Source organism: Perognathus longimembris, chromosome 23 (assembly GCF_023159225.1).
Source record: "Perognathus longimembris pacificus isolate PPM17 chromosome 23, ASM2315922v1, whole genome shotgun sequence".
In the NCBI taxonomy this organism is placed as follows: Eukaryota; Metazoa; Chordata; class Mammalia; order Rodentia; family Heteromyidae; genus Perognathus; species Perognathus longimembris.
Window position 1 is genome coordinate 32,367,871 of NC_063183.1, and position 26,455 is coordinate 32,394,325.

At 63.9% G+C, this 26,455-nt stretch overlaps 2 protein-coding genes across 2 annotated transcripts; both read right to left on the reverse strand.

Moving 5' to 3' along the window:
* Window positions 1–6,186: 6,186 nt before the first annotated feature.
* On the reverse strand, window positions 6,187–8,296 carry Chac1 (ChaC glutathione specific gamma-glutamylcyclotransferase 1). The gene is given in 4 exon segments (XM_048333263.1): window positions 6,187–7,200; window positions 7,610–7,645; window positions 7,982–8,125; window positions 8,127–8,296. Coding segments are annotated over 4 exon segments (648 nt in total). The 5' UTR covers window positions 8,193–8,296; the 3' UTR covers window positions 6,187–6,798.
* A 7,652-nt stretch (window positions 8,297–15,948) lies between these two features.
* On the reverse strand, window positions 15,949–26,230 carry Dll4 (delta like canonical Notch ligand 4). Its single transcript, XM_048333262.1, is given in 13 exon segments — window positions 15,949–17,015; window positions 17,537–17,645; window positions 18,854–19,305; window positions 19,307–19,563; window positions 20,980–21,199; window positions 21,296–21,465; window positions 23,122–23,252; window positions 23,345–23,405; window positions 23,999–24,013; window positions 24,016–24,267; window positions 25,101–25,158; window positions 25,577–25,846; window positions 26,097–26,230. Coding segments are annotated over 13 exon segments (2,073 nt in total). The 5' UTR covers window positions 26,169–26,230; the 3' UTR covers window positions 15,949–17,009.
* Window positions 26,231–26,455: the final 225 nt, after the last annotated feature.

Genomic DNA, 26,455 nt, shown 5'->3' on the forward strand with positions numbered 1-26,455 from the left:
CCCTCCCAGCTCTCCAAGCTGCTGCCGCAAGGGAGACCCACGGCTTCCTTTTCTAGTTCCATCTTCAAGGCAGGGGCTTTCAACGCTGCTCTCAAATTCGCAGTCCTCCCTCGGCCTCCCTGGTAGCTGGGATTACAAGTGCGCCACCACACAACCATGCCTTCTTCTTTCCTCTTCGTTTTTGGTTTTTTGTCGATGCCAGTACTGGGTCTTGAACTTGGCCTTGGCGCTGTGTCGTGGCCGCGGTTTCTGCCCTGTGGAGGTTTGTTTTCAGGCGGGCTGCCTTTGCGATGCCTCCAGTAGGCTCCGGGTGCTCGTGGGTCACGTGCCTCTTTGCAAGGCTGATGTTTGGGGTTACTAGATTGTCCTGTACGCGGTAAAGGGAGTTCTGTGTCAAAGGAGTAGCCTCAGTCTCTGGGGAACTTTTCCAGCCCCTCTGCTTTGTACGGACGCTGCTTTTCTTGTTGAGTAGGTTGCTTGGTCTCAGCAGTACTGGGATTTAAGGTCCGGGCTGTGCTTCGCAGGCAAGCAGCTGCTCTGCCCGTGAGTGGTGCTCCCAGCTCCTCCCCAAGGAGCCTCCTAAGGGCTGGGACTACAAGTGTGCACCACCACATCCAGCCCATGTTTCTTCAGATCCGCATTGCATTATTATCTTTTAACTTACTGATTTAGGAACAAGTAGTATACTTGTACAGTTCAAAATCAGAAACATACCGAAGAAAAAAGACTCTCATCTCCTGGTCCTCAGTTTCCCTTTTGGGAGGGAAACAGGCCTCACAGATCTTAGAATCCCTTCTAGACGCACTTGGATGCTTCGCTGAGGCATGACCACAGTCAGTCTGTGCGTCACTTTATAGTTGACTTCATGTAGCAACAACATGATTTGAGTTGTGCAAAGACAGTCTCTTTGGAACACTAGTTAATAAAACATGTTATTAGTAGACGTTTTTCATATGCCCTCACAATGAGTGCACGTTTGTCCACAGGAAGGGATCAGCCGTTTTGTTGTCCTGCAGCTCAACAATGAAGAGTTTTCCTTTAACGTGGCTCAGTAGTGGTCAAGTGCTTGCCTAGCACGCACGAAGCCCTGGGTTTGATTCCTCGGCACCACAGAAACCCAGAAAGCAAAAAGGGGCGCTCAAGTGGTAGGGAGCCCGGAGTTCAAGCCCCAGGACTGGCCAAAAAAAAAAAGTCCTCTGATTCTGTCCCAGATGAAACTCTTCACATGAATTCAGCCAACAATTACAGTTTAGTTTGGATCTGGGCTGGTCCTTTGCTCCCATGGGACACAGGGCTCTGGGATCAGAACAAGGCCCCCAACCCAGAAGGATGAGTGGGGTGGTCCCTGGACGCCCTGGCCTTGGAGGGCCGGCTGTGTGGTCCCCGCAGGCCCGGGAGTTATAATTAGCCAGATCAAACGCCGCCCGCGGTGTCAGGCGTGACTCAGTACTGCGCTGCTGTTGGTAAACAAACCAGGCCGGACTGGCTGAAGCTTGGCCCCACTCCCTGCCCCATCTTGGGAGGGTGGGGAGGAGAGGAGGGCGGGGCCCTGGGAAGCCTGAGAGTGCTTGACCCAGCCCTCCCCCCCTCCCCCCCCCCCCCCCCCCCGTCATTTCCCTTCTCCCTCCACCTGTCAGCGCTAGGTCCATTCATTCACTCAGTCCACTCCATTCATTTACCCGCCTACTGGCTCAGCACGGTTTAGGGTCTGCGATCAGCCAGGCTCTGAGGTGAGCACCAAGGACACAGCCACGAGCCAGGGCGGGGCCAGCTCCTGCCCTGCTGAGCTTCCCTGTGGTGTCCCTGGGATCCGATCCTCGTTCTGTCCACCCTCGCTGCTGTATCCGGACGCCCTCTGACTGGTTGCTTGGCCCGCGTCCGTACCGTTCAGCCTGGGGTGCTGTGCCGGGGCGTGCCGTGGTGGCGGGCGCCCCTCGGTGGCTCCCGGGCGCCTTGTGGCCTCCTCATCTGCTTGCAGATCTTTCCCCTCCAAGCAGAATACCCGCTGCCCAGAGCGGGAGCTATGTCCCCAGCCGGAAGCACTGCCCTGGGCTCCTCTGGGAAACATAGTCTCAGTGGAAAGGGCTGAGAGAAAGAAAGCCTAACCGCTGCCAAGGGTGAAAACCAGGCGGCCGCCCCAGCTGGAGTGCTGGTCACAGCAATGTGGACCGGAGCCACGGGGCCAAGAGAGGCCAGCCAGGCGTGGGCCTTGGCTCGCCCTCCACCTGAGAGCCAGAGCCTGGGGCACATCGTCGGGGAAGGGGCTGGGGTGGCAGTCTATCTATCCCCAGCCCTGCCTTCAGGGCCACTCCTCCTAAGGGCCAGGAGGAACTGTTGAAGGTTGTCAGTGTGCTCGGGTGGTGGGTGCCAGACAGGCATTTTGAATTTAGTCTGAGGTCCAGCGACCTGTGGGTGAGGAAGGAGGGCGGGCGTGGGCCACGCTGAGACTGGTGTTACAGGTGGATGTGGTCCTCCACCAACAGGATCAAGAACCTGCCCCAGGTGCCGCTGAAGAGCGAGAGGGGCCGGGTGCTCTTACCTGGTGTAATCTCAGCCTCCCGGGAGGCCGAGATCTGAGGATGGTAGTTCAAAGCCAGCCTGGGGAGGAAATTCCATGAGCCTCGTCTCCTATTAACCAACCAAAAAGCTGGAAGTGGAGCTGTGGCTCAAGTAGGAGAGTGCTAGCCTTGAGCCCAAAACCTCAAGGACAATTCCAGGGCCATGAGTTCAAACCCTCAGACCTATAGACAGACAACAAGACAGAACGAGAGCCAAAAAGGAGAAGGACAGCAAGCCAAGACTATGACGAGCGAAAGAAAGTGTGTGGCGTCTCGAGGGCCGGCTGCTCTGGCTTGGGGTTTAACCCTTGAATACGGTGAAAATTACTAGGTGGCCCCGAACTCCTTGGTGGCCCCTCCCCAAATGGATTGCACATTGGTGCCCAGAGGTGGGAAGGGGCGTGTCTGCACATTTCTGAGGGTCAGGGCAGGGACAGGTACCTGTGCCTTTGATCCGGGTTCTGGAAGGGAATCTTGCCACTCCCAGGGCCGTTCTTCCTGCTCAGGTTTGCGTCGCTGCCCAGCCAACCAAGGTGTGGGGGAGACAGCCTGTGCCCCGCTTCCTTGGCCCGTGGGAGCCAAATGGAATGGGGAGGTGGGGAACACCAAGAGCAGAGCCAAGAACGGAGACCCGGGGGGAGGATGCCCCAGAGCTCTTGGTGACACGCAACCGGGTGCGGCCAAGGCTGCGCTAGGCTGAGGCTGCCGGCTTTACCCCCGGCCGCTTTCCTCATCACCGCTCCACCCATGGAGCCGCCCCGCTCGGGCCCAGTTCTCCACCCACCGCCACCATGTCATTGACGGCCTAAACCAGCACGCTTGGGCGCATCAAAACAGTAATTAGTCAACAGTGCGGGGCTCGCTGGGATCTGTGGTCACCCTAGACGGGGGCCGGGGGCCGAGGGCTGAGCCTCCATCTCCCGCTCACCCCTCCGAGACGCTCCCTGTGACTCCTGGCTGCTCCTGACCGTCATGACCTTTGACACAAAAAGGGGGCTCGGGCCCTGGAGCCTCTGCCCTCCCTGCAGAGCCAGCTGGGGAGAGGGGAATCGCTCCCGATTGTGCTCCTTCTCTCCACATTCCTTTGTGGGCACTGCCACTCTTTGCAGAGGTCCACAGCCCCTAAAGGAATGTGGTCCTTCCTGTGGCCCCTTCCAGCTGCCAGCCCTAGGAAGGTCAGAGGCCACATATGTTGGCCACCCACTGTTGACCAATGACACCCCCCCCCAGCACATTCCTGGACTCCTCGTCCCCTCCCTCCCTCTCGCTTGCCTCACATTTGCAACCGGCTGCCAAGAGGCGGGCATCTCAGCCACTCTCCCACACCCTGTCTTTCCTTTCTGCTCCCACCGAGCCTTTGCCTGGAGACCTGTGCCCCTTCGGTCCTGGCGACAAGGACGCGGGGCGTCCCAAACCTGCCCACCCCCGCCCGCTTTAAAGAAGACAACACAAACGAAGAGAACCCACACAAAATATTATCCTTATGTAGAAGGACTTAGGAGAGAAACAAAAACACGCCTGTGAGCTGTTTGCCTCCCGCAGGGCAGATCAAGGGCCCTCTGGCCTGTTGTAGACTCAACAGTGAAACTGGCTGTGGACTGGCCTGTGGCTTCCTATTAACCCCTGGCCCTTCGGGAGGACATGCCCAGGGAGGCAGGGGCCCGACCATTTCAGAGGTCCCGACAAGCTTGACAGCCCCTGATGTCTAAGGCTGAGCCTCAACACCTTCCCCTACTGGTGTCTCCCAACTAGAAAACTTTTTTTTTTCCCCCAGATCCTGGGGCTTGAACTCAGCGCCAGGGCGCTGTCCCCGAGCTCCTTGGTGCGCAAGGCTAGCGCTCTACCACTTGAGCCGCAGCTCCGCTTCCAGCTTTGGGGATAGTTAATTGAACGTAAGAGTGTCACGGGGACTTGTCTGCCCCGGCTGGCTTCAAACTGCGACTGTCAGATCTCCGCCTCCTGAGAGCTAGCGTGACGGGCGGGAGCCACCGGTGCCCAGTTTACTGGGGTTTGTTTTCACTCGGGGCCTTTGCTTACCAGGCAGGCGTGAGGCAGGCAACGGTCCCCAAAAAACCCGAAGCAGGTTGGTGGTGATGGAGCTCCTGTAGAGCACATGTCTGTCTACTGGAGCAAAGTCAACCCAAGGAGGGAGGGCCTCGGGGAACACCAGGTAGAGCCAGTGGGCCTCAAGTACAGGCAGAAGGACCTGGGCTTGCCGTTGGCCTCAGAGGTGGGGAGCGCTGTTGGGGAGGGAGCGCTGGGCTCCCGATAGGCTTGGGATCGGATTCGGGGCGCGGGCTCCTGGCTGGTGTCTGCTGCAGAACACACTTCTGCGGCCCATGTTGGGTGCGTATAGGAGAAACTGAGTCTTGAGTGTGAGCTGCTACTCTGCTGCATCTCCAGCCCTTCATTCTGCTCATCCAGCCCGCCACCAGATCCTGTCGCCCTCACCCCGAAACTGCCCCCACCCCCGCCCCTGCCGGGCCCACTGCCACAATTCAGCTCCTGGCCTCCCCTCCTCCCCTCTGGTCCTGTGACAGTGTCCCCTGCCGTCCCTCTGACCTGGCAGGAATGCCACTTGTCCAACCTCACGTCCGCTCCCTGTGCTGCTGTGCCTGCCTGGATGACCTTCTCTTCCCCTCTGCACATGCTGTTCCCTGGCCCCCTCCCCCAGGAAGCCTTCCTGACCACTCGCTCGGGTGGCTCGGTGGTCACATGTCACGAGGACCGGTCACTAAGCTCTGTACGGAGGGGAATCCACTGAATCTCCTGCGCCTCTCAGTGGCTGACAAATGGGTGCCCTCTCCATCCCCTTTCTAGCTCCCAGTCCAGAAAGCACCCTGCTCCCGGCCCAGGACACCCAGGAGGCGGCTGCCCAGGGCTCCCGGCCCAGGACACCCAGGAGGCGGCTGCCCAGGGCTCCCGGCCCAGGACACCCGGGAGGCGGCTGCCCAGGGCTCCCTGCCGCCGCCGCCTCCTGTTGTTTTGCCCTGACCAGGTTCCCAGAAGAACCTGGCTGGACTCCCCATTTTTTTCTTCCCATCAATGGCCAAGACACGAAGCCACCAAAACACAGGCACACGTCCCAGGCGGAAGGCCTGCCCGCCCTGCTCCGAGCTGACCTTGTGAGAGGTTCCCGGGCCAACCCAGGGCAGTGGCTACGAGAGCGGCCGCGATGAGGCCGCCCCCGCCACCGGCCCCATTAATCATCCCTTGGGTGGCTTGGCACCCCCTCACGGGACAAAGCTCAGGTCACCAAGGGGCTGGGTTCACCTCCGGCTCATGTGCTGCTGAAGCCCACCATCTTGGCCCTAGTCTCACCCTCCACAGAGGCCCCAGGAGCATCCAGGGGTAGTGGCAGGACGGGGTCGAGAGCGAGCACAGCCTCAGGAACTAGTCAGCATGTGGGCCTTCGTGGGGGGGAGGGGGGATGGACACATCGAGTCCCGCAGGTCACATGTGGGGACAGGACTCGCAGGGGCTGAGACCTGGACTGTGGCAGGGGGTTCACGCAGCTGCCCTTCCCTGGGAGGACGTGGCGTCCTTCCCCCTCCCGGGAGCCTTCCACAGTGGCTCCCTCGCCCCAACGCCCAGGTAAGAAGCACATCCCAGCAGAGCTAGTGAGAGATCCATTTATGAGTGACGGGGGTGCGGGGGGGGTAAGACTGGGAGAGGACCAGGGCCTGCGGTGATGAACCTCCCAGGATCGGACAAGGAGAGACCCATGGGGTCCCAGTCAGACAAGAAGGCAAACAGCGAGGGGGAGGGGGATAACCAAAAGGAGAGGAAGCCCAGGCCCGGCCGCGGCCGCGGCGCTGCCCTGGGGTGCAGCAGAGGGGCACGGCATGCTGGGAGCCGGGCAGGTGGTGGCTCCGGGCTGAGGAATATCGGTCTGGGTGGATCAAGGCTCCTAGAGGCCTCCTGGGGAGGTGGAGGCCCGGGGGGCATGGGATTAGCAGCAGTGTTGGGGGAGATCTATCTGGTCAGGCACCAGAGGCCTGGGGTGGGGCCGCCGCGCAGCAGGGCCTGGGCCCGGGGCAGGTCCCCCACCTGCCCTGCCCACCACACCAACATGGTGCAATAAATAAAGCTTCAAGTCAGTCAGTGTCAAGCAGGACAGGAGCCCGAGGAGCCCCGCGGCCCGCGGCGCCCCCTCAGGGCGCGTTAGCTCTGTCGAGTCTGTTTCAAGGCTGGGGTAGGCGTCCAGCCCTGTTGTCCGTGTGGACAAGGGCTCGGCCCCTCAAACCAGGGCCAGCGCCTGCTCGCTGAGGTAGGAGCAGGGCAGCATGCTGCCCACCGCGTGCACGATGGCTTCCAGGTGCTCGTCCTGCGCCTGGGGCCCGCACAGCTGCATGAAGTCCGCCAGGCGCAGCAAGTACTCGAGGTTGTGACCGGCGAAGCCCCGGCAGGCCAGGATCTGCGTGGCGATGACCTGCTCCGGGGCGGGCCCTAGGTAGGCCGGGTTCTGCGGGGTGGCCACATAGGCCAGCGCGGTGAGAGGTTCGTCCGGTGCGTCTTGAGGATAGAAGGTGACCTCCTTGGTGTCGTAGCCTCCGAGCACCGCTTCCCGCACGTTCAGGTACTTCAAGGCCTCTCTCACCTGCTCGCCTCGCACCTGGTACGCCACACCCCAAGTGCAGCCCTAGAGGGACACGGAGACATGCGGGTCACGCACAACAGCGCTGGGCTGGTGGGGTCCCGCTCTCATCCTGGGGTGCCACCCCCCACCCCGGGGCCGCTCTGTAACATTGGTGGGGGTCAGGCCAATGAGCTATAGGATAGCCTACATTTATGCCCACTTTACCATCAATGAGTTGTACAAGGCCGTTACAAGCTTGTTGGAAAAGCTGCATGTCAGGCCCCACGCTATTCCTACCACATGAAAACCTGCGTTGTTTTTGGTTTTTTTACAAGATGCTCAGGTGATTTTCGGAGGGGCGCTGAGCTACACCGGCTGCGAGACTGCATCAGATGGAGCGAGCAGCCGCAGGCCCCGCGAGCGAGCGCGCTGTCTCTCTCCATCCCTCCGCACTGGACTCCCCAGCACGTACCTCACCGTCTTCAAGGAGGGTCACCACGCGGCCGGGCTAGGGAGGGAAGATTTGGGGGGTGGGGGAAGACAAGTTAGACATTAGGTCTGCCATCAGCGCAAGGGAACTCTCTGGCCCCGGGCCTGCCCAGGCCTGCCTGTGCCCTCTCAGCCCGGGCACCGCTGGCCTGGACGGGCGCGCAGACCCACAGGTTCCTATGCAAGCAGCACCTCCGTGACCACAAATCCCGACGCAAGGCCACACCTTTCCCACCCCCCCCCCCACTGGGGCCGGGAGGCCTGGCCGTTCCGGGGGGGGGGGGCCCGGGCGCCGCGCTCCCACCCTCGCCACCGCCCCCCCCCCCCCGTGCCCTGGGCACGGTCAGGTGCTCACCATCTTGTCGCTGCCCCGGTGGAAGGTGTCGCCCTGCCAGAAGCGGCGGCTGTATCCGCGCACGAAGCCCACGCGGCTGTCGCTGTAGGCGAAGTCGGGCCTCCACACCAGGGAGCCGTACCCGAAAATCCACAGGGCGGGGGGGGTCGCCGTCCTCCCGGGGGGCCAGCGCGGGGGGCGGAGCGTCCTGGGCTGCGGACTCGTGCTTCATGGTGCCGGGCGCAGGGACGGGCCCGGGGCGGCCTCCGGGGGCTGGGGGTCCGGCGCGGGCACGGAAGGACCGACGGGCGCGCACACCTGGCCTGGCACCGGTCGGGTCGCTCCAGCTGCGCGGCCCCTCGCGGAGGCGCGCTTTAAACCCTCTGGCCGGGCGGTCCCCGCCCCCCGGGGCCAGCTGCCGCGGTGATTGGGGAGGGGCCCACCCCGCGCGGGCCAATCGCGTCCGGCTCTGGCGCCTCCGTAGGCCGCGCCGCGCTCTGAGTGGCTGGCGCGGCGGCCCGCTCCGGGCCCGGCGCGCGCGCTGATTGGCTCGGCTCCGCCCCCCGGAGCAGGCCGGGCTGCCCTGATGCAACGGCGGGGCCGGTTTCCCCAGCCCGCATGCAGCAAGGGCGCCGCGGATTGCGTCAGGCGGCGGGCCGTGGGCTCGGGCCCGGCACGGACGCGGGCCCCGGGCGGGCGTCCCCCCCCCCCCCCCCCCGGCCAGGCCAGCCCTCCCCGGCTCGGGCCCTGCAGAAGCCGCCGCCGGCGTGGCCGGGGGAGATGTGACCCCAGCGGCCCCGCCCGCGCACCTGGCCGAGTCGGGGCCCGAGCCCTGGGCGGCGGTGCTGGGGGGGGGGTGGGGGGGGGCAGGGCCGGGCACGCCCTCAAGGGGAGCCCCGTCTGCGGGCGCCCTTCCTGGAAGCACGCACCGTGAGGAAGCTGTCCCCGGGCACCGTCCGCATTCCTCTGCGGTGCCTCACGCCCAGGGCCCCCGCGTGAGCAGATGGAGAAACTGAGTCACGGGGGGGGGGCGAGGGCGGGCGGCCCTCACGTGAGGGGTCCCCCCGCAGTCCAGGGTCGGAGCCCTGGGCCCCACCAGAGGGCCGCCCAGCCGGCAGGTGCCAGTTCTGCCCTGAGGCCATGGGTTTCCTGCCGGACAGCCATGGTTAATCCTTCAGGCCTGGAGCAGGGGAGGCCCAACCCCAGCCCCCAGAAAGCTGAGAGCTGCTGGGTAGAGGGGTCCCAGGTCTCCTGGGGTTGATCCTCCAAGCAGCAGCAGGGGTGTGAACTCCCCCCCCCCAAGGCTCTGACTGCAAAAGGGAAACTGAGGCTGCAGAAGGCCTTCCCCTGGAGGAGGTCTGTGGAGGCTCTGACAGGAGAAATGGCCGCTGTTATTATTATTTAAAGATTATTTTCATGCTAGCCCTTCCAGAAGTGTTTATGTATAGTATGAAACTTTTTTTTTTCTTTAACCAGGTCCTGGGGTTTGAACTCAGGGCCTGGGCATTGTCCTACTAACCTTTTTTTTTTTTTTTTTTTTTTTTGGCCAGTCCTGGGCCTTGGACTCAGGGCCTGAGCACTGTCCCTGGCTTCCTTTTTGCTTAAGGCTAGTACTCCGCCACTTGAGCCACAGCGCCACTTCTGGCTTTATCTATATACGTGGTGCTGAGGAATGGAACCCAGGGCTTCATGTATACGAGGCGAGCACTCTTTTCCACTGGGCCCCCACCTGTCTGTTCTTTTTTTTTTTTTTTTGTCCAGTCCTGGGCCTTGGACTCAGGGCCTGAGCACTGTCCCTGGCTTCTTTTTGCTCAAGGCTAGCACTCTGCCACTTGAGCCACAGCGCCACTTCTGGCCGTTTTCTGTATATGTGGTGATGGGGAATTGAACCCAGGGCCTCATGTATACGAGGCAAGCTCTCTCGCCACTAGGCCATATCCCCAGCCCTGTCTGTTCTATTTTTTTAAGCAAAAAAAAGTTTGCTAAAAGAGAATTTTATTTGAAACCATTTCCCACTGAAAACACACCATAGTTACATTTAATATTGTATAACTTGTAGGTTAACTGTAATCCCAGCATTTAGGAGGCTGGAGAAGGAAGTTTGAGAGTTCAAGGTTTGCTTTGGATATATAATGAGACTTTGTTTCATAAAACAACAAATAATTCCAAAAAGTGAAATTTAATACTGACCCACAAATTAGAAAACTGTCACCATTTTTCTGTTTTCTCGCATTCAAATGAACTGCCTCGGCCAGGGACACCCTCACTGGCCCTCCCCACTTGTCCTCCCCCTCCCACTTGCTCTGAGCAGGTGGTACCTACCTATAAACCCAGAACCCGGCAGGCTGAGGTAGGAAGATCTTGAGTTCAAAGGCTGCCTGGATTACATAATGAGACCCTGCCCCAAACAAAACAACAACAAAAAGACTATTTTTACTTGACAGAAAATAAAAATCTATTATGAAAACAACGTAATAAAAATGCCTATGATTGCATAGTAAGGCAAAAATGCAAAATATGAGCTATCACGTGCACTGTGACTAAAACTATTAAGAACAACAAACTGCATGGGGGACAAACAAGGGAGCATCAAATACTAGTGCTGGATCTTGCTATTAAGAGTCTGTTTTTGTTTTTGTTTTTGTTTTTTTTGGTCAGTCCTGGGGCTTGGACTCAGGGCCTGAGCACTGTCCCTGGCTTCTTTTTGCTCAAGGCTAGCACTCTGCCACTTGAGCCACAGCGCCGCTTCTGGCTTTTTCTGTGTATGTGGTGCTGGGGAATCGAACCCAGGGCTTCATGTATACAAGGTGAGCACTCCACTACTAGGCCATATTCCCAGCCCAAGGGTGAGTCTTAATACCTTTTTTCTGTGCCAGTACTGGGGACTTGAACTCAGGGCTTGTGTACTGTCCCTTAGCTTTTTTGCTCAGTGCTGGCGCTCTACCACTTGAGTCACAACTCCATTCCTGACTTTTTGGTGGCTAACTGGAGATAAGAATCTCCAATGCCCAGTCTGGCATTGAACTGAGATCCTCTGATCTCAGACTCCTGAGTAGTTAGGATTACAGTTATGAGCCACCAGTGCCCAACATAACAGATTACTTTTTTTTTTTTTTTTGCCAGTCCTGGGCCTTGGACTCAGGGCCTGACCACTGTCCCTGGCTTCCTTTTGCTCAAGGCTAGCACTCTGCCACTTGAGCCACAGCGCCACTTCTGGCTTTTTCTATATATGCGGTGCTGGGGAATCGAACCCAGGGCTTCATGTCTAGGAGGCGAGCAGTCTTGCCACTAGGCCATATTCCCAGCCCCTAACAGATTACCTTTTTAAAGAGTAGTTAGTGCTATCTGGCTAGTGAAGGTAGACAGCACATCTAAATCATCTAAGGGACACTTGCCTTGTGTTTATTCTCACCTTTTCCAGCTTTAAGTCTCTCTCTCTTTAGTGGTACTGGGGTTTAAACTGATAGATCCCTGTGTTTCCTAAGACAGGTCCTCTACCACTTGGGTCATACTTCCAGCCTCATAACTTCTGGTGATGTTCTCAATAACTACGTTTTGTTTTGTTTTGTTTTGCCAGTCCTGGGCCTTGAACTCAGGGCCTGAGCACTGTCCCTGGCTTCTTTTTGCTCAAGGCTAGCACTCTGCCACTTGAGCCACAGCACCACTTCTGGCTATTTTCTGTGTATGTGGTGCTGGGGAATCGAACCCAGGGCTTCATGCATCCTAGGCAAGCGCTCTTGCCACTAGGCCACCTTCCCAGCCCTCAATAGGCAGGTTTTGCTCCAGGCAGAGGTGGACACGCCCACGTGTTCTCACACACACACACCCCTCAGACACTGCCTCCCGTTTATCTGTCCCCACACTTATTGCTGACATAATGGTGTGTTCCATGTCAACCATGTTCCCGTCCATTCTAATGATAAACTTCTTCATCGTACAGGTTGGAGGAAGATTAGATCACCCCCTCGCCATGGCGCGGCTGCGAGTGGATTTCAAGGTGTCAGCTCGGTGCTCCCGTCCGCCCACCCGGCAGAGTCCCTGCCGAGAATGCATCACACGCTGCCTAAAAGAAAGAAATGGACAAGAGCCAGGGGCTGTGGCTCCAAGGGGTCCAGCACTCACCGTGAGCACAAGAGCCCAGGGACAGCGCCCCGGGCCTGAGTTCAAGCCCCAGGACCGACGACCAAGCCCCGTCCCTGCAGGCCCGGCTCCCCCGGGCGGGCCAGGGCGCAGAGCTGCAGCTCCTCCTGTGAGCGCCACTGACCTGCTTCTCTCTCCCATTCCAGACGGGGGACAGGCGCTTTGGAGGGGGGAATGGCGCTGCTCCCTGGGTTTGCTCAGTGACCCGGCGACTTTGCACAGCTCGGCGTTGGGGTGGGGTGGGGTGGGGTGGGGTGGGGGGGGTGTAAAGCCTGCCCAGACACAGGCTTTGGGCTCCGTTTGCTCCCATTTTAACCTCGCCCCCCCCACACACACACCGGGCTCCCTCCTCTGTGAAGTGAGGAGGGGGGCGTGGAATCGAACCCGCCTGGAGGGAGGGAGGGAGGGGAAAGAGGGAGGAGGGAGGGAGGGGAAGGTGGGGAGGGAGGGAGGGAGGGAGGGGAAGGAGGGAGGGAGGGAGGGAGGGAGGGAGGGGAGGACCTCCTCTCCGGGCGGGCGGGCTGGCGGCTCTGGGCTGTGTGGGATCCAGTCGGGTGGTTCCCCGCCCCCCCCCCTGCCCCGTGGGGTCACGGCAGGGTCGGAGTTGGTCCCTGGTGTCACAGCTGGGGGGGGCGGGCGAGGCCGGGCAGTGTGGATTCCTGCAGGGCGGCGATCCTGCCAGTTCCCGGGAGGGGGGGGCGGGGTGCCCAGGGGGGCGGGGGGGGCGGGGTGCCCGGGGGACGGGGTGCCCGGGGGGGCGGGGGGGCGGGGTGCCCGGGGGGTTCTGGGTGCCCCAGGGGGCGGGGTGCCGGGGGGTGCAGGGTGGCGGGGGGGGCGGGGGGCGGGGGGGCGGGGTGCCGGGGGGGCGGGGAGGGCGGGTGCCCGGGGAGGGGGGGGGGGCAGGGTGGCCGGGGTGTCGGGGGCGGGGGGGCGGGGGGCGGGGTGCCCGGGGGGGTTTTGGGTGCCCGGGGGGGCGGGGTGCGGGGGGGCAGGGTGGCCTGGGGTGTCGGGGGCGGGGGTGCGGGGTGCCCGGGGGGTTCTGGGTGCCCCGGGGGGCGGGGTGCCGGGGGTGCGGGGCGGGGTGGCGGGCGCGGACCGTGCCTCCTTCCACCCGAGCCGCGGGCGGGAGCCCGGCCCTTCCGAGGAGCTCGAGGGGGGCGCGGGGCCCGGGATGGGGCTCGGGAGGGCGGCGCGCCCGGGGCGGGAGGGGACCCGTGGGTCCCGGGGCCTCCGTGCCTCCCGCGGGGGCCGGGGGGGGGGGCGGGGAGGGACGAGGAGGGCGGGGGAGGGAGGAGCACAGCGCCCCCTAGTGACGGCGCCGCCCTCCGTCGCCCGCGGGTCCAGGGCCGCAGCTTCCCGCCCTCCTCACGTCCGGGGAGGAGGGAGGGGGGGAGGGGGAGGGGGGAGGGGCCGGGGGAGGGGGGCGGGGTCCCCGAGAGAAACCGGGAGCCTCAGCCGCTTCCCGGCCCCGGGAAGTGAGCCGGGTCGCCTGCGGAAAACAGGAAGTCGTGTGTAACAAAGAGGGGGGAAGGGGGAAGTGGGGGGGAGCTGAGGGAGGGGGGAGGGGCGGGGAGGGGGGGTCGTGGGAAGGAGGAGGTGCGGGGAGGGCTGAGGGGTGAGGGGAGGAGGGAGGTGCGGGGAGGGCGCGGTGGAGGGGAGCTGGGGAGGTGCGGGGAGGGCTGGGGGAGGGGGAGGTGTGGGGAGGGGGGAGGTGCGGGGAAGGTGGGAGGGGAGAGGTATGGGGAGGGCTGGGGGAGGGGGAGGTGTAGGGAGGGTGGGAGGGGAGAGGTGTGGGGAGGGTGGGAGGGGAAAGGTGTGGGGGGAGGTGCGGGGAAGACTGGGGGGTGGGAGGGGGAGGGCTGGGGGGTAGGTGGCAGGTGCAGGGAGGGCTGGGGGAGGGGGGTGGGGGAGGGCGTTGGCGGGGGGAGGGGGTCGTGTGGGGGGAGGGGCGGGGAGGGCTGGTGGGGGGGCAGGCAGTGTCCGGGGCGCCCTTGGGCAGGTGGAGCGCAGACCCTCCGCCCGCACCTGCCCTTCTTTCACCCCAGGCCCCCCCAGCGGCCCCTGCAGGCCCCCCGGCCCTGAGGGCAGGAAGGGGGGGGCGATGGGAGGGCGGACCGCCCTGGGGAGGCCGCGGGGACCCCAGCGCACCCCTTCCTGGGAAGGGACAGTCACCACCGCCCCCCCCCCGCCCCCGGAGTGAATCACTTCCATCTCCTTCCAGGCCGAGGAAGGAGGGAAGCTGCCGGGGGGGGGGGGGGGACCCCGGCTCTAGTGTGGGCGCATCCAGTGACCTCGGGAGGGGGGCAGCGGGAACTACAGTACCGCACACCCGGTACCCAGGGGCCCCGCGAGCCCAGGCCGGCTCCCCCGTCCCAGCCCCGCGCAGTGGGGCGGTGTTGACGTCCAGGCGGTCACCGCCATCAAGCCCCGGAGCGGCAGCTGTCCCCGGAGCCGAGGTCACCGCCGGGTCACCCGGTCCCCGGGCCGCTGGCTCCGCGCTGCTGAGGCTCTGGATCCTTCTGTGGAATGTGCACGCGAGGTGCAGCCGGGCATTCGCCGGCCCCGAAGGCGCGCACGGCACGGCCAGACGTGGGGCACTCGATGACCTGCACCCCACTTGTGGGAGGGGGGTGACCTTCGGGAAATCCCCGGAGACGAGGCCCGTGCCCTGGTCACCCCCCCCCCCCCCGCCTCTCCTCAGCTTCTGCTGAGTTACTAGACGTGCAGCCTGGCATGGCCTCCAGAGTGCAGTCCACCAAACCACGTCTGGGTACAGTTGGGGAGGGGGGCTTCAACCCCAGAGCCCTTGGGGTATCAGGTGGCTTAGCCAGCAGCCATCTCCCCCCGCAGGGCCCGTCTGTGGTGGGGCTGGCAGTGTGGCGTGGCCCGCGGGTGTGGACGTGCAGGCCTGCGGGTGTCCTACCTGTCCCCCCCCATGGGAGCCTCGTCAGCTGGCCTCCCCCGTCCCTGCCCAGCTTCCCCGCCCCCCCCCCCCCCCCCGGCCGGGAGCCGCTTTCCTGTTTCATTTTGGGCAGGAAGAGCGAGGTCCTGTTGTTCTTCCGCGGCCGCGGGCGCGGGCTGTGGGAACGGCGCTCCGAGCGCTTTCCTGTCTGATACCCCGTGTGCGCGGCGCGGAGGGGAAGGTGAGCGGGCGCCCGGCGCTCCCGGGCCTCCACGGACAACCCCGGGCCCGGGAGGGCAGGCAGGCCGGGCGGCGGGCTCGCTCTGCCCCGGCTCCCCCTCGCCTGCCCAGGGCGGCGGGCGGGTCTGATCGGTGTCACCGTGCACGGGCCGGGGCTGGGAGCGTGTGCTCAGCGTTTTGTCACTGGCTGCCCGAGGGTCGCGTTTGTATCGGTTGGGGCATTAGGGACTATCCTGCACCGTAGAGGAAGCCAGGCCCGGAGAAGACTGGAAACTCCCTCGCCGGTGTCTCAGCCAGAGAAACCCAGGGCAGACGCTGACTCCCCCCCCCCCCCCACTCCCTCCAGGCTCCACAGACCGGGGACCCCGACGCCCCAAAGAACCCCGTCCCCAGACCAGTTCCTCGCTGAAAACCCTCCTCCAGCGGCAGGAGGAAGGACCCAATGGGGACTCAGAGGCCACCCATCGGGGAGCCCCCCCCCCAAACTGCCTCAGGCTTGGGGAGAGAAGGAGGAGCAGGGATGGCGGGACCAGCCTCCACGTCCCCAGGCAGGGCTGGATTGGGACAAGGACCCCCCCTCCCCCCCCCGCAAGACCGGGAGCGGGTGGTTCCCGAAGGGCACCCAGCAGCAACCCAAGTTAGAATTGTCTCCCATCACAAAGACAGGACCCAAGAAGAAGTAATAAAATCCTGTACACATCTGTTCCGTATTATAAATACACATTATATACAAAATAATGTTATAAAATGTAGAAAGGTCAGTGCTTCTGATTCTTTAAATTATCGAAATACTAGACTCCAAAATAAACTACAAATAAAAAATAAAAACTCATATTATTGCTTTCTGAAGGTTGGTGTCGAGGGTGGTCTCGAAGCCGGGGCGAACGTGGGCGGAGCCCCCGGCTCCAGGTCGTGGGAACACACGTTTGAGTGGGGAAAAGGGGCCCAGGCGGCAGCAGCACCCCCAATTTCCTCCCTCGGTGGAATTTCCACCATCACCGCCCTGAGCTTCCCAGCTCCGCCTGGCAGCCCCCCCCCCCCCGTCCAGACCCCCCGCCCATCTGCTCACGGGAAGCCAAGGCCACGGGGTGGTAGGAGCTGGGTAAGATCTGCCGACCCCTGCCCGGCAGCCAGGCCAGGGAGACGCTACGCGGTGTCCCCAGCAGGGCCCCGGGGCCCCGGTGAGAGGCCGAGAGCCACCCCGTCTCCTCAGGTGCGCGTCACCTGCTGGGCAACCCCTGCCAAGAGCCGCACCCAGTGGCCTTCCCGCCCACAGAGCCCAGCCCGCGCCGCCCCTCTCCTTCCTGATGTCAGCCCAGCTGTCAGTGTGGAGCCTGGGCCCAAGGCACTTGGGGAAACATCGACGCCCGTGGAGGCCGCAGCGGGTCTGAGCCCACGGCCGCCGCCGCCGCCTCTCTCTTCTGGAAAACAGGCCAGGGATCCTCTCTGGAGCCCCGTGAAGGCCGCTGCTGGCCGGGCGGATCCAAGTGGCTCCTTGGAAACCGGCTCCAGTGTTCTCCTGGCTCCTGACGCTGTCGCCCAGGCTGGCAGAGCTGCCAATCTGACGTTCGACGGACTCCCGCGGGTGTGCAGGGCCGGTCCCTCTCTTGGCAAGTTCACAGTCTGTCCGATTCCTGCCGGTCCCTCCTCCTCCCGAGAGCAGCACAGTGCATAGTAAAGGCGTCCCATCCAGGATGCAATGTAAACAGTGCAGAAGGCAAGTCCAGCTGCTGGGCCGACGCTGGGTGTCGTGGGTGGCCTCGTGCCTTATACCTGGAGAGCATGCGCAGAGCGGGGAAATGCGTGACTCTGGGCTCTGCGTCCGTCCACGGGGGGGGGGGGGCTGCCACGGGCCTCTCCCCCGGGGAAGCCGCCGGGGGGGGTGGGCACAAGTGGAGAGACAGGGCCCAAGGAGGTCGGTCGCCTCGGTCTTCCACCCGGAAACACACACACGCGCGCCTGAGCTTGCGCTTGTGGTCGGATGAAAGGGGTCAGCAGGGCACAGAGCCTCCATCCCCGCCCCCAGCACCTGGGAAGTGGCTTCTGGGAGCTGGCTGGGGGCCACAGGAGAGACCAGGCCGGGCGCACCGCACCGCGGCTCCTGTTTCAGGCCCTCTGTGGCAACGGGGCCAGCAGGGGCTCAAGAGCTACCGAACACGGTGTGCAGGGCAGGGCTTCCGATGCAAGCCTTCGGGAGGGGAGGGGGCCCCCAAGGCTGCGGGGGGGGGGGGTGAGCAGGCCGCTCTCCCTCCCTCCCTCCCCCGCCGGGCAGGAAGGGGAAGGCCGGCACGCACCTCCGTGGCAATGACACATTCGTTCCTCTCTTCCGATATCAAACACACCGACTGGTACATGGAGTCCCGGGGGGAGCAGATCGCTGATATTCGACACTCCGGCTTTTCACTGAGGGAGCACAAGGCAGGCCAGCTTGAGCAAGGGAGGCGGCGGGGGTGGGGTGGGGGGGGGAGGGGGCGCCAATGGGAACCCAGGGGGGGCTGAAGGGCAAGTGCACAGGCGATTCCGGGAAAGCCCTCGGCTGGAGGCGCAGGACCTCAACCGGATCAGAAAGGTCACGCGGCCTAGCGGCAGCCAGCACCACCACCATAGAAACACGGGAGTCCCGAGAGACCGGAGCGTGGAGCCCTGACATCAGTGCATGAATGGACAGGAAGTCTTCTCCAGTCAATGACCCCCAGGAGGAGTCTTATTTTATTTTCTCGGCGTGCGTGCGTGTGCGTGCGCACGCACGCAAGCACGCACGCACGCACACGTGCTACCACCACGGGAGCTTGAACTCAGGGCCCGGGTAGACCCCTTGAGCCACACACGGGTCTCCTTCCCGCTTCACTGTGGGTGAACTGGATTTTCCTGCCCGGGCTGGCTTCAAACCACAATCCTGAGACCCTGCCCTCCTGAGTAGCTGCGCCGCCAACACCTGGCTAGGAACTGTTCATTTCTTTCGACAGTACGCAGATTTGAACCCTTGCTTGAGTTTCTCACTTGCTAAGCAAGCACTCAGTGCCACGCTTCTCACTTTTCTGCTCTGGCCATATTTGATACAGGATCTTGCTTTTTGGCCCAGGCCAGCCAGGACCCCCAACCCTATTTTATGTTTTCTGCTGTAGCTTGGACGCCTCACGGTACCCAGCTTTTTTGTTGAGATAGAGTCTGAAGAACATTTTGCCCAGTCTCTACCTCCCGAGTAGCAGGTCCCTTCGCTTTTTTGTTTAAGGCTGGAGCTCTACTACTTGAGCCACAGCGTCACTTCCAGCTCGTGCTGGTTAACGGCGGGTAAGAGTCTCATAGACTTCCCATGGATTGGCTTGGGAACTACAATCCTCAAATCGCAGCCGCCTGCATGGCTAGGATTCCGGGTATGAGCCACTGGCTCCCAGAAAACGCTTGCTATCTTGCCTGGGCTGAGCCGGACCTCAAATTTGGGAGGCTGAGACAGGAGGCTCCGGAGTTGGAGGCCGGGCTGCCAGGTCTCACCCCTATCATTTGTTTAAAAGTCAAGACTGAAGGCCAGCCCCCCACCTGGCCTAGGAGACCGGGCGGGACGGGAGTCCGCGAGTCCGTGGCCAGGCCCCGGCGGTCCCGGCGCTGCTCACCTGTGTAGCCGCAGCGGCGCCTTCTCTCCTAAGCTCTTGTCACCGTGGGGATATTTCCCGGGCAGGGGGCCCCGGCCCGGGGGGCCCGGGGCCAGATTATAGTCCAACGTGTGGTTCTGCTGCTTGCCGCAGTTGGACTTGTCCAGGCCGCAGTCCACCTCCAGCTCCTTCTTCTGGTTCGTGTTCTTGAGCTGGGCAGCCGGGATGAGGTTGTCCTTCTGGAAGTCCGACAGGTTGTTCATGGCCTCGCTGCCGCCGTCCTCGGGCCGCCGGAGCCGCAGCTGCCGGACGGCCACCGCCACCATGCAGAGCAGGACCAGCACCGCCACCAGCCCCACGCCCAGGGAGACGGCGGCCCAGGGGAAGCCGGACGGCAGGCCGAGCGGGAACTCGCAGCGGCCGCCCGCGAAGCCGTAGGCGCAGGTGCAGAGGAAGCCGTCGGGGGGGAGGCCCGGCGTAGCAGGTGGCCCCGTGGAGGCAGGGCCCCGAGGCGCAGGGGTCGCCGGCGGCGGCCCGCAGCTCGCAGCGCCGGCCCGAGAAGCCCGCGGGGCAGGCGCACGCGGGCCCGGTCTCCAGGGCGTGGCACGTGCCGCCGTTGGCGCACGGGCTGTGGGCGCAGTCGCCGCCCACGCTGAGCTCGCAGTGGGGGCCCGTGAAGCCGGGGCGGCAGCGGCAGATGCGGGTCGGGCCTCGGTTCAGACACTGGCCCCCTGCGTGGACACAGACGCGGTCGGTGAGCCGTGGCCCCCGTCTCCACGCTCACCGCCGCCGCCAAGGGCGCCGAGCCGTCTCCTGACACCCCGAGTCTGGGGCGACCCTCCTCTCTAAGCCGTGGGAGGCTCGTGGAGGCAAAGGACTAGCAGCGGGAGGAACTTTAGAACCAGACAGAGAGGACCCGCCTCTCAGCCGTCTTGTTATTTATTTGTATTGTGCTGGACCTGCACCTCGAGCTCAGGGCCTGGGCGCTGTCCCTGAGCTTCTTTGGCTTAAGACTAGTGGATCTACCCGCTGAGCCACAGCGCCACTTCCAGTTTTGCCTTGTTTTGTTTTTGCCAGTACTGGGCCTTGAACTCAGGGCCTGAGCTTCTTTTTGCTCAAGGCTAGCGCTCTGCCACTTGAGCCACAGCGCCACTTCTGGCCATTTTCTGTATATGTGGTGCTGGGGAATCGAACCCAGGGCTTCATGTATACAAGGCAGGCGCTCTACCACTAAGCCATATTCCCAGCCCCCCAGTTTTTTTTTGTTGTTGTTGTTTGCTGGGTTTCTTTAGATAGCCTCACAGACTTTCCTGTCCAGACTGGCTTTTATCTGCGATCCTCGGGTCTCAGCCTCCTGAGTGGCTGGAATTACAGGGATGAACCATGGGCTCCCGGGCTCGACTGCCTTTCTCTAGCTCAGAACCTGGTACCAGTTGCTTTTCCTCATCCTTAAGCCTTGGTTTCCCTCTGCTGCAGTATTGGAGTAGCAGTAGCGTGCTGTTGCCTTCTCAGGATCGGTAGGAAGGCGTACGAACCCACGATGGGGCACGGAGTAAACCCTCAAAGAAAGGTCACTGTCATGAGCTCCTTTTGCCTTCAACCCACACCGAACACAGGAGGTGGCTATTACTACGGCCCTCGGTGGTGCAGGGGACCATGGCTGCAGGGGACCGAGCGACAGATTCCATCCAACCCTGCCCAACCCCCTCCAGCTCCCAAGCTTCTTTCCCGGACACCCGGGACGCCCTGCGCGTCAGGTCCGAGAGGTACCGCGCCTTCTAGATGACCCGCGCCTTCCCCGTGGGCAGCAGGAGGCCTCGGGGAGCCGGGCTCTGACCCCGGCACTGCTCGTCCTGAGTGGGGGGGACGGACACGAAGCCCAGGGCCTCGGGGAAGGGTCAGAGGTCACCCTCGCCAGGCCAGGGCTCCGCCGTGGGGACCGGGACGGCAGGCAGGGTGGACACCACCCTGATCACTCGGCTCTTCCTCCAACACCACCCCCCCCCCAGCTAATCAGGCTAGCCCCTCACATTCCGGAGCCCCCCGAGAGCACAGCGCAGGCCAGGCTGGCCGGTGACACACAGGTCTCGGTCGCCCCTTCGCCGCCCCTGGCCAGCCCGCCGGAGGCGAGCGGGGGAAGGACTCACCATTGGCGCACGGGTTGCTGGTGCACCTGTCCACCTTCTTCTCGCAGTTGGAGCCGGTGAAGCCGGGGGGGCACTCGCAGGCGTAGCTGGCCCCCCGGCCGTGCTCCCGGCAGGAGCCCCCGTTGAAGCAGGGAGAGTCGGCACAGGTCAGCGTGCTGTGTTCGCAGCGCGGGCCGTAGTACCCGGGCGGACACAGGCAGCGGTAGCCATTTTTTTGGTCCTGGAGAGAGAGAGAGAGAGAGAGAGAGAGACCGTGAAGGGGTCAGAGCCAGACCCTGGGGGGCGCACACGGGACCGGGGCGGCGTCTGCCCTCACCTCGCAGCTGCCGCCGTTGCGACAGGGGTTGGTGTCACACTCGCTGAGCTCCAGCTCACAGTCGACGCCGGCGTAGCCGGGGGCGCAGGTGCAGGTGTAGCTCCGCTGCCCGCTGTTGGAGCAGGTGGCCCCGTTCTTGCAAGGGGAATGGTGGGTACAGTAATTGAGATCTGCAGAGACGGGAAGCGAGCGGCTGAGCAGGGCCGAGGAGCGGCCCCGCCGGGGTGGCTTGAGGCGCCCCGGCTGCCCAGAGAGGCCTCAGCTCCGTCTTTTCCACCCAAATACCCTTCCTCTCCCGCCCGTGAAATGGTACACGTGACGGTGCCCGGAACCATGCGTGACAGGTACAATTAATCAAGCTTGGAAAACACAACTGGATAATGTCCTGCTGGGGGGGGGGCGGGGGGAGGGCCCCTGGTGAGGGAGGAAGCCAGAAAAGGCTTCATGGAGGAAAAGGCGGCTTAGATCATTCTGGAAGGAAGGGCAACGTTTCAAGAGGTGGAGAGAGGGGAGGAGAGAGCCGCCATAGGCATATTACCAAGCATATTACTTTTTAAGGAAGAGGTGTTAGGTGTTAGAAGGGTATTATTGTTTCCAGTCCCGGGGCTTGAACTCAGGTCCTGAGCACTGTCCCTGGCTTCTTTTTGCTCAAGGCTGGGACTCTGCCACTTGAGCCACAGCGCCACTTCTGGCCTTTTCTATATATGTTGTGCTGGGGAATTGAACCCAGGGCTTCATGTATGAGAGGCGAGCAGTCTACCGCTAGGCCACATTCCCAGCCCCTGGAAGGGTATTCTGAAGGATGAGTATTTGTTTTCTTATTGGAGAAGGACTGGGAAGGGAAAGCAGACAGAGCAAACAGAGGCACCGTGAGGATCGTGTTTGCGAATGATGGGCATATGACTTGTTTCAGAGAATGAATGAGCAGGAACCAGGGGAGAGGGGCAGAGAAGGGAGAGACACGTGCACACGCACACACACACGCACACACACACACACACCCCAGGGACTGAATTCTAAGCCTTTGTTGGCACGTTGCTCCCAGCCTGGCAAAGTCCTCCCCAGCCCCCCAGGCCTGTGTGGCGTCTCCATGGCAGCAGGTGCACCGCTGACCCTGAAGACAGGAAGCTGCAGCTGGCCCCGACGCACGCCCTTCCTCAAGCTTGGGGCTCCAAGACCCCAGCGCAAGCAGAAGAGGAATAAACCCCAAGTGCCGGGTAGAGACCACGTGGGCTCCGGCCCCGGGGGGGGGGGCAGGAGACTGTGCCCACACCAAAAAGTCAGTGAGAGTCAGAGTTACTCCACCTGGGGTGAGAGGGGGGCACACCCCACCAGACAGCTGTTTCGGGGAGGGCTGCTCAAACAGCCCTGGAAGGTTAGCAAACACTCGGGGGGTTAATAGGTAACTACAAGAAAGAAAGAGGGCCTAAGGCCGCCATCCCGCCGTCTCGGGCCCGGCTGGACTTTACGAGCGCCACCTCTAGGCGGCCAATCCGTCGCCCTCCCTCCCGACTCCTTCACCTGGCTCCTCGGCGCCCGGAGAAGAGCCACCGGGGCCTCACGCCGCACGAGCTGGGAAGATTCTCCTCCAAGTCCTAAGACGGGACGTGGGCATCGCTCCGTGGCAGAGCGTCAGCCTAGCCCGTGCCAAGCCCTGGGTTTGGTTCTCATGGACACACGCGCGCGCACACGCACACGCACACACGCGCGTACGCCAACCTTCTCGAAGGACAATGGGAAAACCAAGTTAGCACCCACGAAAGGAAGGTCCGGGTGCCACTTGGCTGTAGCCCCCCCCCCCCAGGATCTCCCCCGCGCAGACTCACCTTGGTCGCAGAACAGGCCGCCCCAGCCTTCCTTGCAGGTGCACTGCCACGGGGCGGTGCAGGTGCCGTGGCGGCAGCCATTGTGCGGGATACACTCGTCACACAGGCGGCCCTGCCAGCCGGGGCGGCAGCTGTGGGGGCAAAGGGAGGCTGAGAGTGAGGGGGGGGCCGCCTGGCCAGGGGAGGGTCCTCACCCCCCTCCCGTCCCGGTCCCCACACTCACAGGCACTCGGCCGGCTTGCTGCAGTAGCCGTTCTGTTCATGACAGCCAGCGAGACAGAGCGCTGAGGAAAGGAAAGCGAGCTGGGTGAGCTGGGGGGGCCGTGGCCTCCGAGGCCCCGCTTTCCGGGGCTCGCTTCCCGCTCCTCATCTCCCGGAAGCTTGGCTATCTTAGAGGGGAAAGATGGGACGGGGGGAGGAGAACCCACGCCAGACGGCGTATAGCCCGGGGATCTTTGCGGGGCCTGGCACCGTGGGGAGGAACACTGAGGGGAGACGGGAGGCTCGAGTCTAAGACGCCCCTCAACAGTCCCAAGCAGTCCTGAGGCCCGGCCAGGGCCTTCCAGATCCACTCACTAACGTCTGGGGCTTGAACTCAGGGCCTCTCGCTCTTGCTTGGCTTTTTTACTCAAGGCTGGAGCTCTACCACTTGAGTCCAACGTCCACCCGGGCGTTTTGGGCTGGTTACTCGGAGGTAAGTCTCTCATGGACTTTTCTGCCCCAGCTGTGTTTGAACCGCGGTCCTCCCGCAGCCTCCCCGAGTAGCTAGGAGCATGAGCGGCCGCTGCGGGGCTTGGTGAGGGAGGGAGGCAGGCTGTGGCTGAGACTTGCTGGGGGGGGTGCCCTCCGCTCTAGATGGGGGGGGCGGGCTGCTTACGCTGCTCGCAGTACTCCCGGTCCATCCGGGCAGACAGGACAGGCTGCCGTCCGGCTGGCACACGTAGTGGCCGAAGTGGTCGTTGCGTTTCTTGCACAGGCGGGAGCAGCTCTCCCCGTAGTAGTTGTCGCTGCAGATGACGCGGTAGGAGTAGCTCAGCTTGGTGAAGGGGAGGGTGCTGGTTTGCTCATCTTGCAGCCAGTTCTGCCCCACGGTGAGGGAGCGCTGGATGGAGATGGTGCTGATGAGCGAGTCCGGCGGCAGGGCCTCTGAGGGAGGAGCAGAGGACCGCGTCAGAGAGAGTCCCCGGGAAGTCCCGACGTCCCCACCACCGCCCGGTGCCTCCTTGGCTGTGGCGATGCTGGTTAACCAAGCAAATGCCCCCCATGACCCCCCCCAGGCACAGGACAGGGGGACCCCACAGTCCTGGGCTTAGGTGGCCTCCGTGCATGTGCAGGGGACTGATAGCATTCAATGAGGACAATGGAAGGTGGGTAAGATAGCCCAGCGTTCTGGGGGCACAGAGAGGAAGGGAGGTCAACGTGGGGAGAGGGGAAAAAAGAAATAAAGAGAGCAGCATTCTAGGTGGAGGACTGGGCGCAGGGGGTTCCTTGGTGCCTGTCCCGGGGCTCTGCCCCAAAGGTGGGTAATGTGTTTTGTGGGTTGTTGTTTTTTTTTTCCTTTTCAAAGTGAGAATTGTTGTGCTGCTGAAATATCCTCTTCCTCTGTGTCAGAACAACATCCCAAAGCCATTATTCCCTTTCCAAAGGAGCGGAATTCGCGAAAGGTGTAAAATACAGGAAGGGGCCCGTCAGCGGCGCTGGCAGCCTCGGCCTTTCTCACCGCCGCGCTCCCCGCGTTCCCACGCCAAAAATAACCCGCAGGAAACGCAATTGTGCTCCGAGTCCAGGCAGCGAGCGGAATCGGCGCGAGCGCGCAGCGCGGGGCGCAGCGGCTCCGGGGCCGGGCCGAGCCGAGCGTCCGGCTCCCCCCCCCCCCTCCCGCCCGGCGCCCCCGCCCCGCCGCCCCCGGGGCCCGGTTAACTCCTTCGGCGCTGCGCGGTGTCGCCCCCCGGTGGCGGCCGCGATCGCTCGCCACTCACCTGGCCGCAGGTCGTCCCCGGGCGCGTGCCAGGCCTCGATGATGAGCGAGAAGGTGCCCTGGGAGACGGGGGGAGGGAGATGGTGAGACGGGGCGGGCCGGGGGAGGGGGGCGCTCGAGGCGGCCAGGTTTAATTAATCTAATTGCAGGATACAGTTACTGCGCCCGCCCGCCCGCCCGCCCGGGGGCCCCGGGCCGGCATAACGGGTCTGGCTGGGCTCGCTCCCGGGGTAGCGGTGGGGGAACCCGGGGGAGCCATGGGGGAGCGCGAGCCAGGGCCACCAGGTGACCGGGAACTCGCGAGCCAAGAGGCACGGGAAGGGGGGGAGGCCCAAAGCTGCGCCTTGGGGATGAGGGCCCCTCGGCTCCTCTCCGAGGGGATGGGGCCGGGGCTGGGGGGAGGGGGGCGTCCCGGGGCCCTCCTCGCACCCCCTCCCCCCTCCCCTCCGGGCGCGCGCCCGGGCCCCGCGCGCTCACCGGCCAGGTGAAGTTGAAGGGCAGCTGGAGCGGGTTGCGGCCCCCGCCGCGGCTGTCGTCGCGGACGGCGAAGGAGTTGGTGCCCAGGACGGGCGTGGAGACGTTGCCGAAGGTGCAGTGCCCGGAGGAGACGACGGCCTGGAAGTGCTTCAGGCACACGCGGAAGAAAGTGCGGCAGCCCGGCTGGCACGGCCGCCCGCTCGCCAGGACGCCGCGCTCGTTGGCGAACTCGAGCAGCTGCAGCTGGAAGACGCCGGAGCCCGCGGCGCGCTGTGCGGGGGAGGCAGGGGGCGGGCGGTCAGCGCGGGGCGCGCGGGGCGGTGCGCGGGGGGCGCGCGGGGCGGTGCGCGGGGGGCGCGCGGGGGGCGCGCGGGGGGCGCGCGGGGCGGTGCGCGGGGGGCGCGCGGGGCGGTGCGCGGGGGGCGCGCGGGGGGCGCGCGGGGGGCGCGCGGGGCGGTGCGCGGGGGGCGCGCGGGGGGCGCGCGGGGCGGTGCGCGCGGGGGGGGGGGGCGCGCGTTACCTGCTGCGGCCACAGCGCCGCCAGCAGCAGCAGCAGCGCCCAGCCCGGGGCGCTCCGGGACGCGGCCGCCATCCTCTCTCCTCCCCGCCCCCGAGGGCGTCGCTCGGTGTCCCCGGCCGGCCCGGACTTCTCCGCTCCTGCTGGGGAACGCCGCTTTCCCGCGCGCGTCCGCCCGCCCGCCCGCCGGCGGCGGCGATGGGGAGGTCTGGGGGGGGGACGGGGGTCCCCCGCAAACGCTGGCTGCTCTCGGGACGCGGCTCCCGCGTCGCCTCGCCTCCTCCTCGCCGGGTCCGGGCGGCCGCCGCGCCGGGTGATCCAGGTGAGCGCGGCGGGGCGGCTTGGGGTCGCCGGGCTAATCC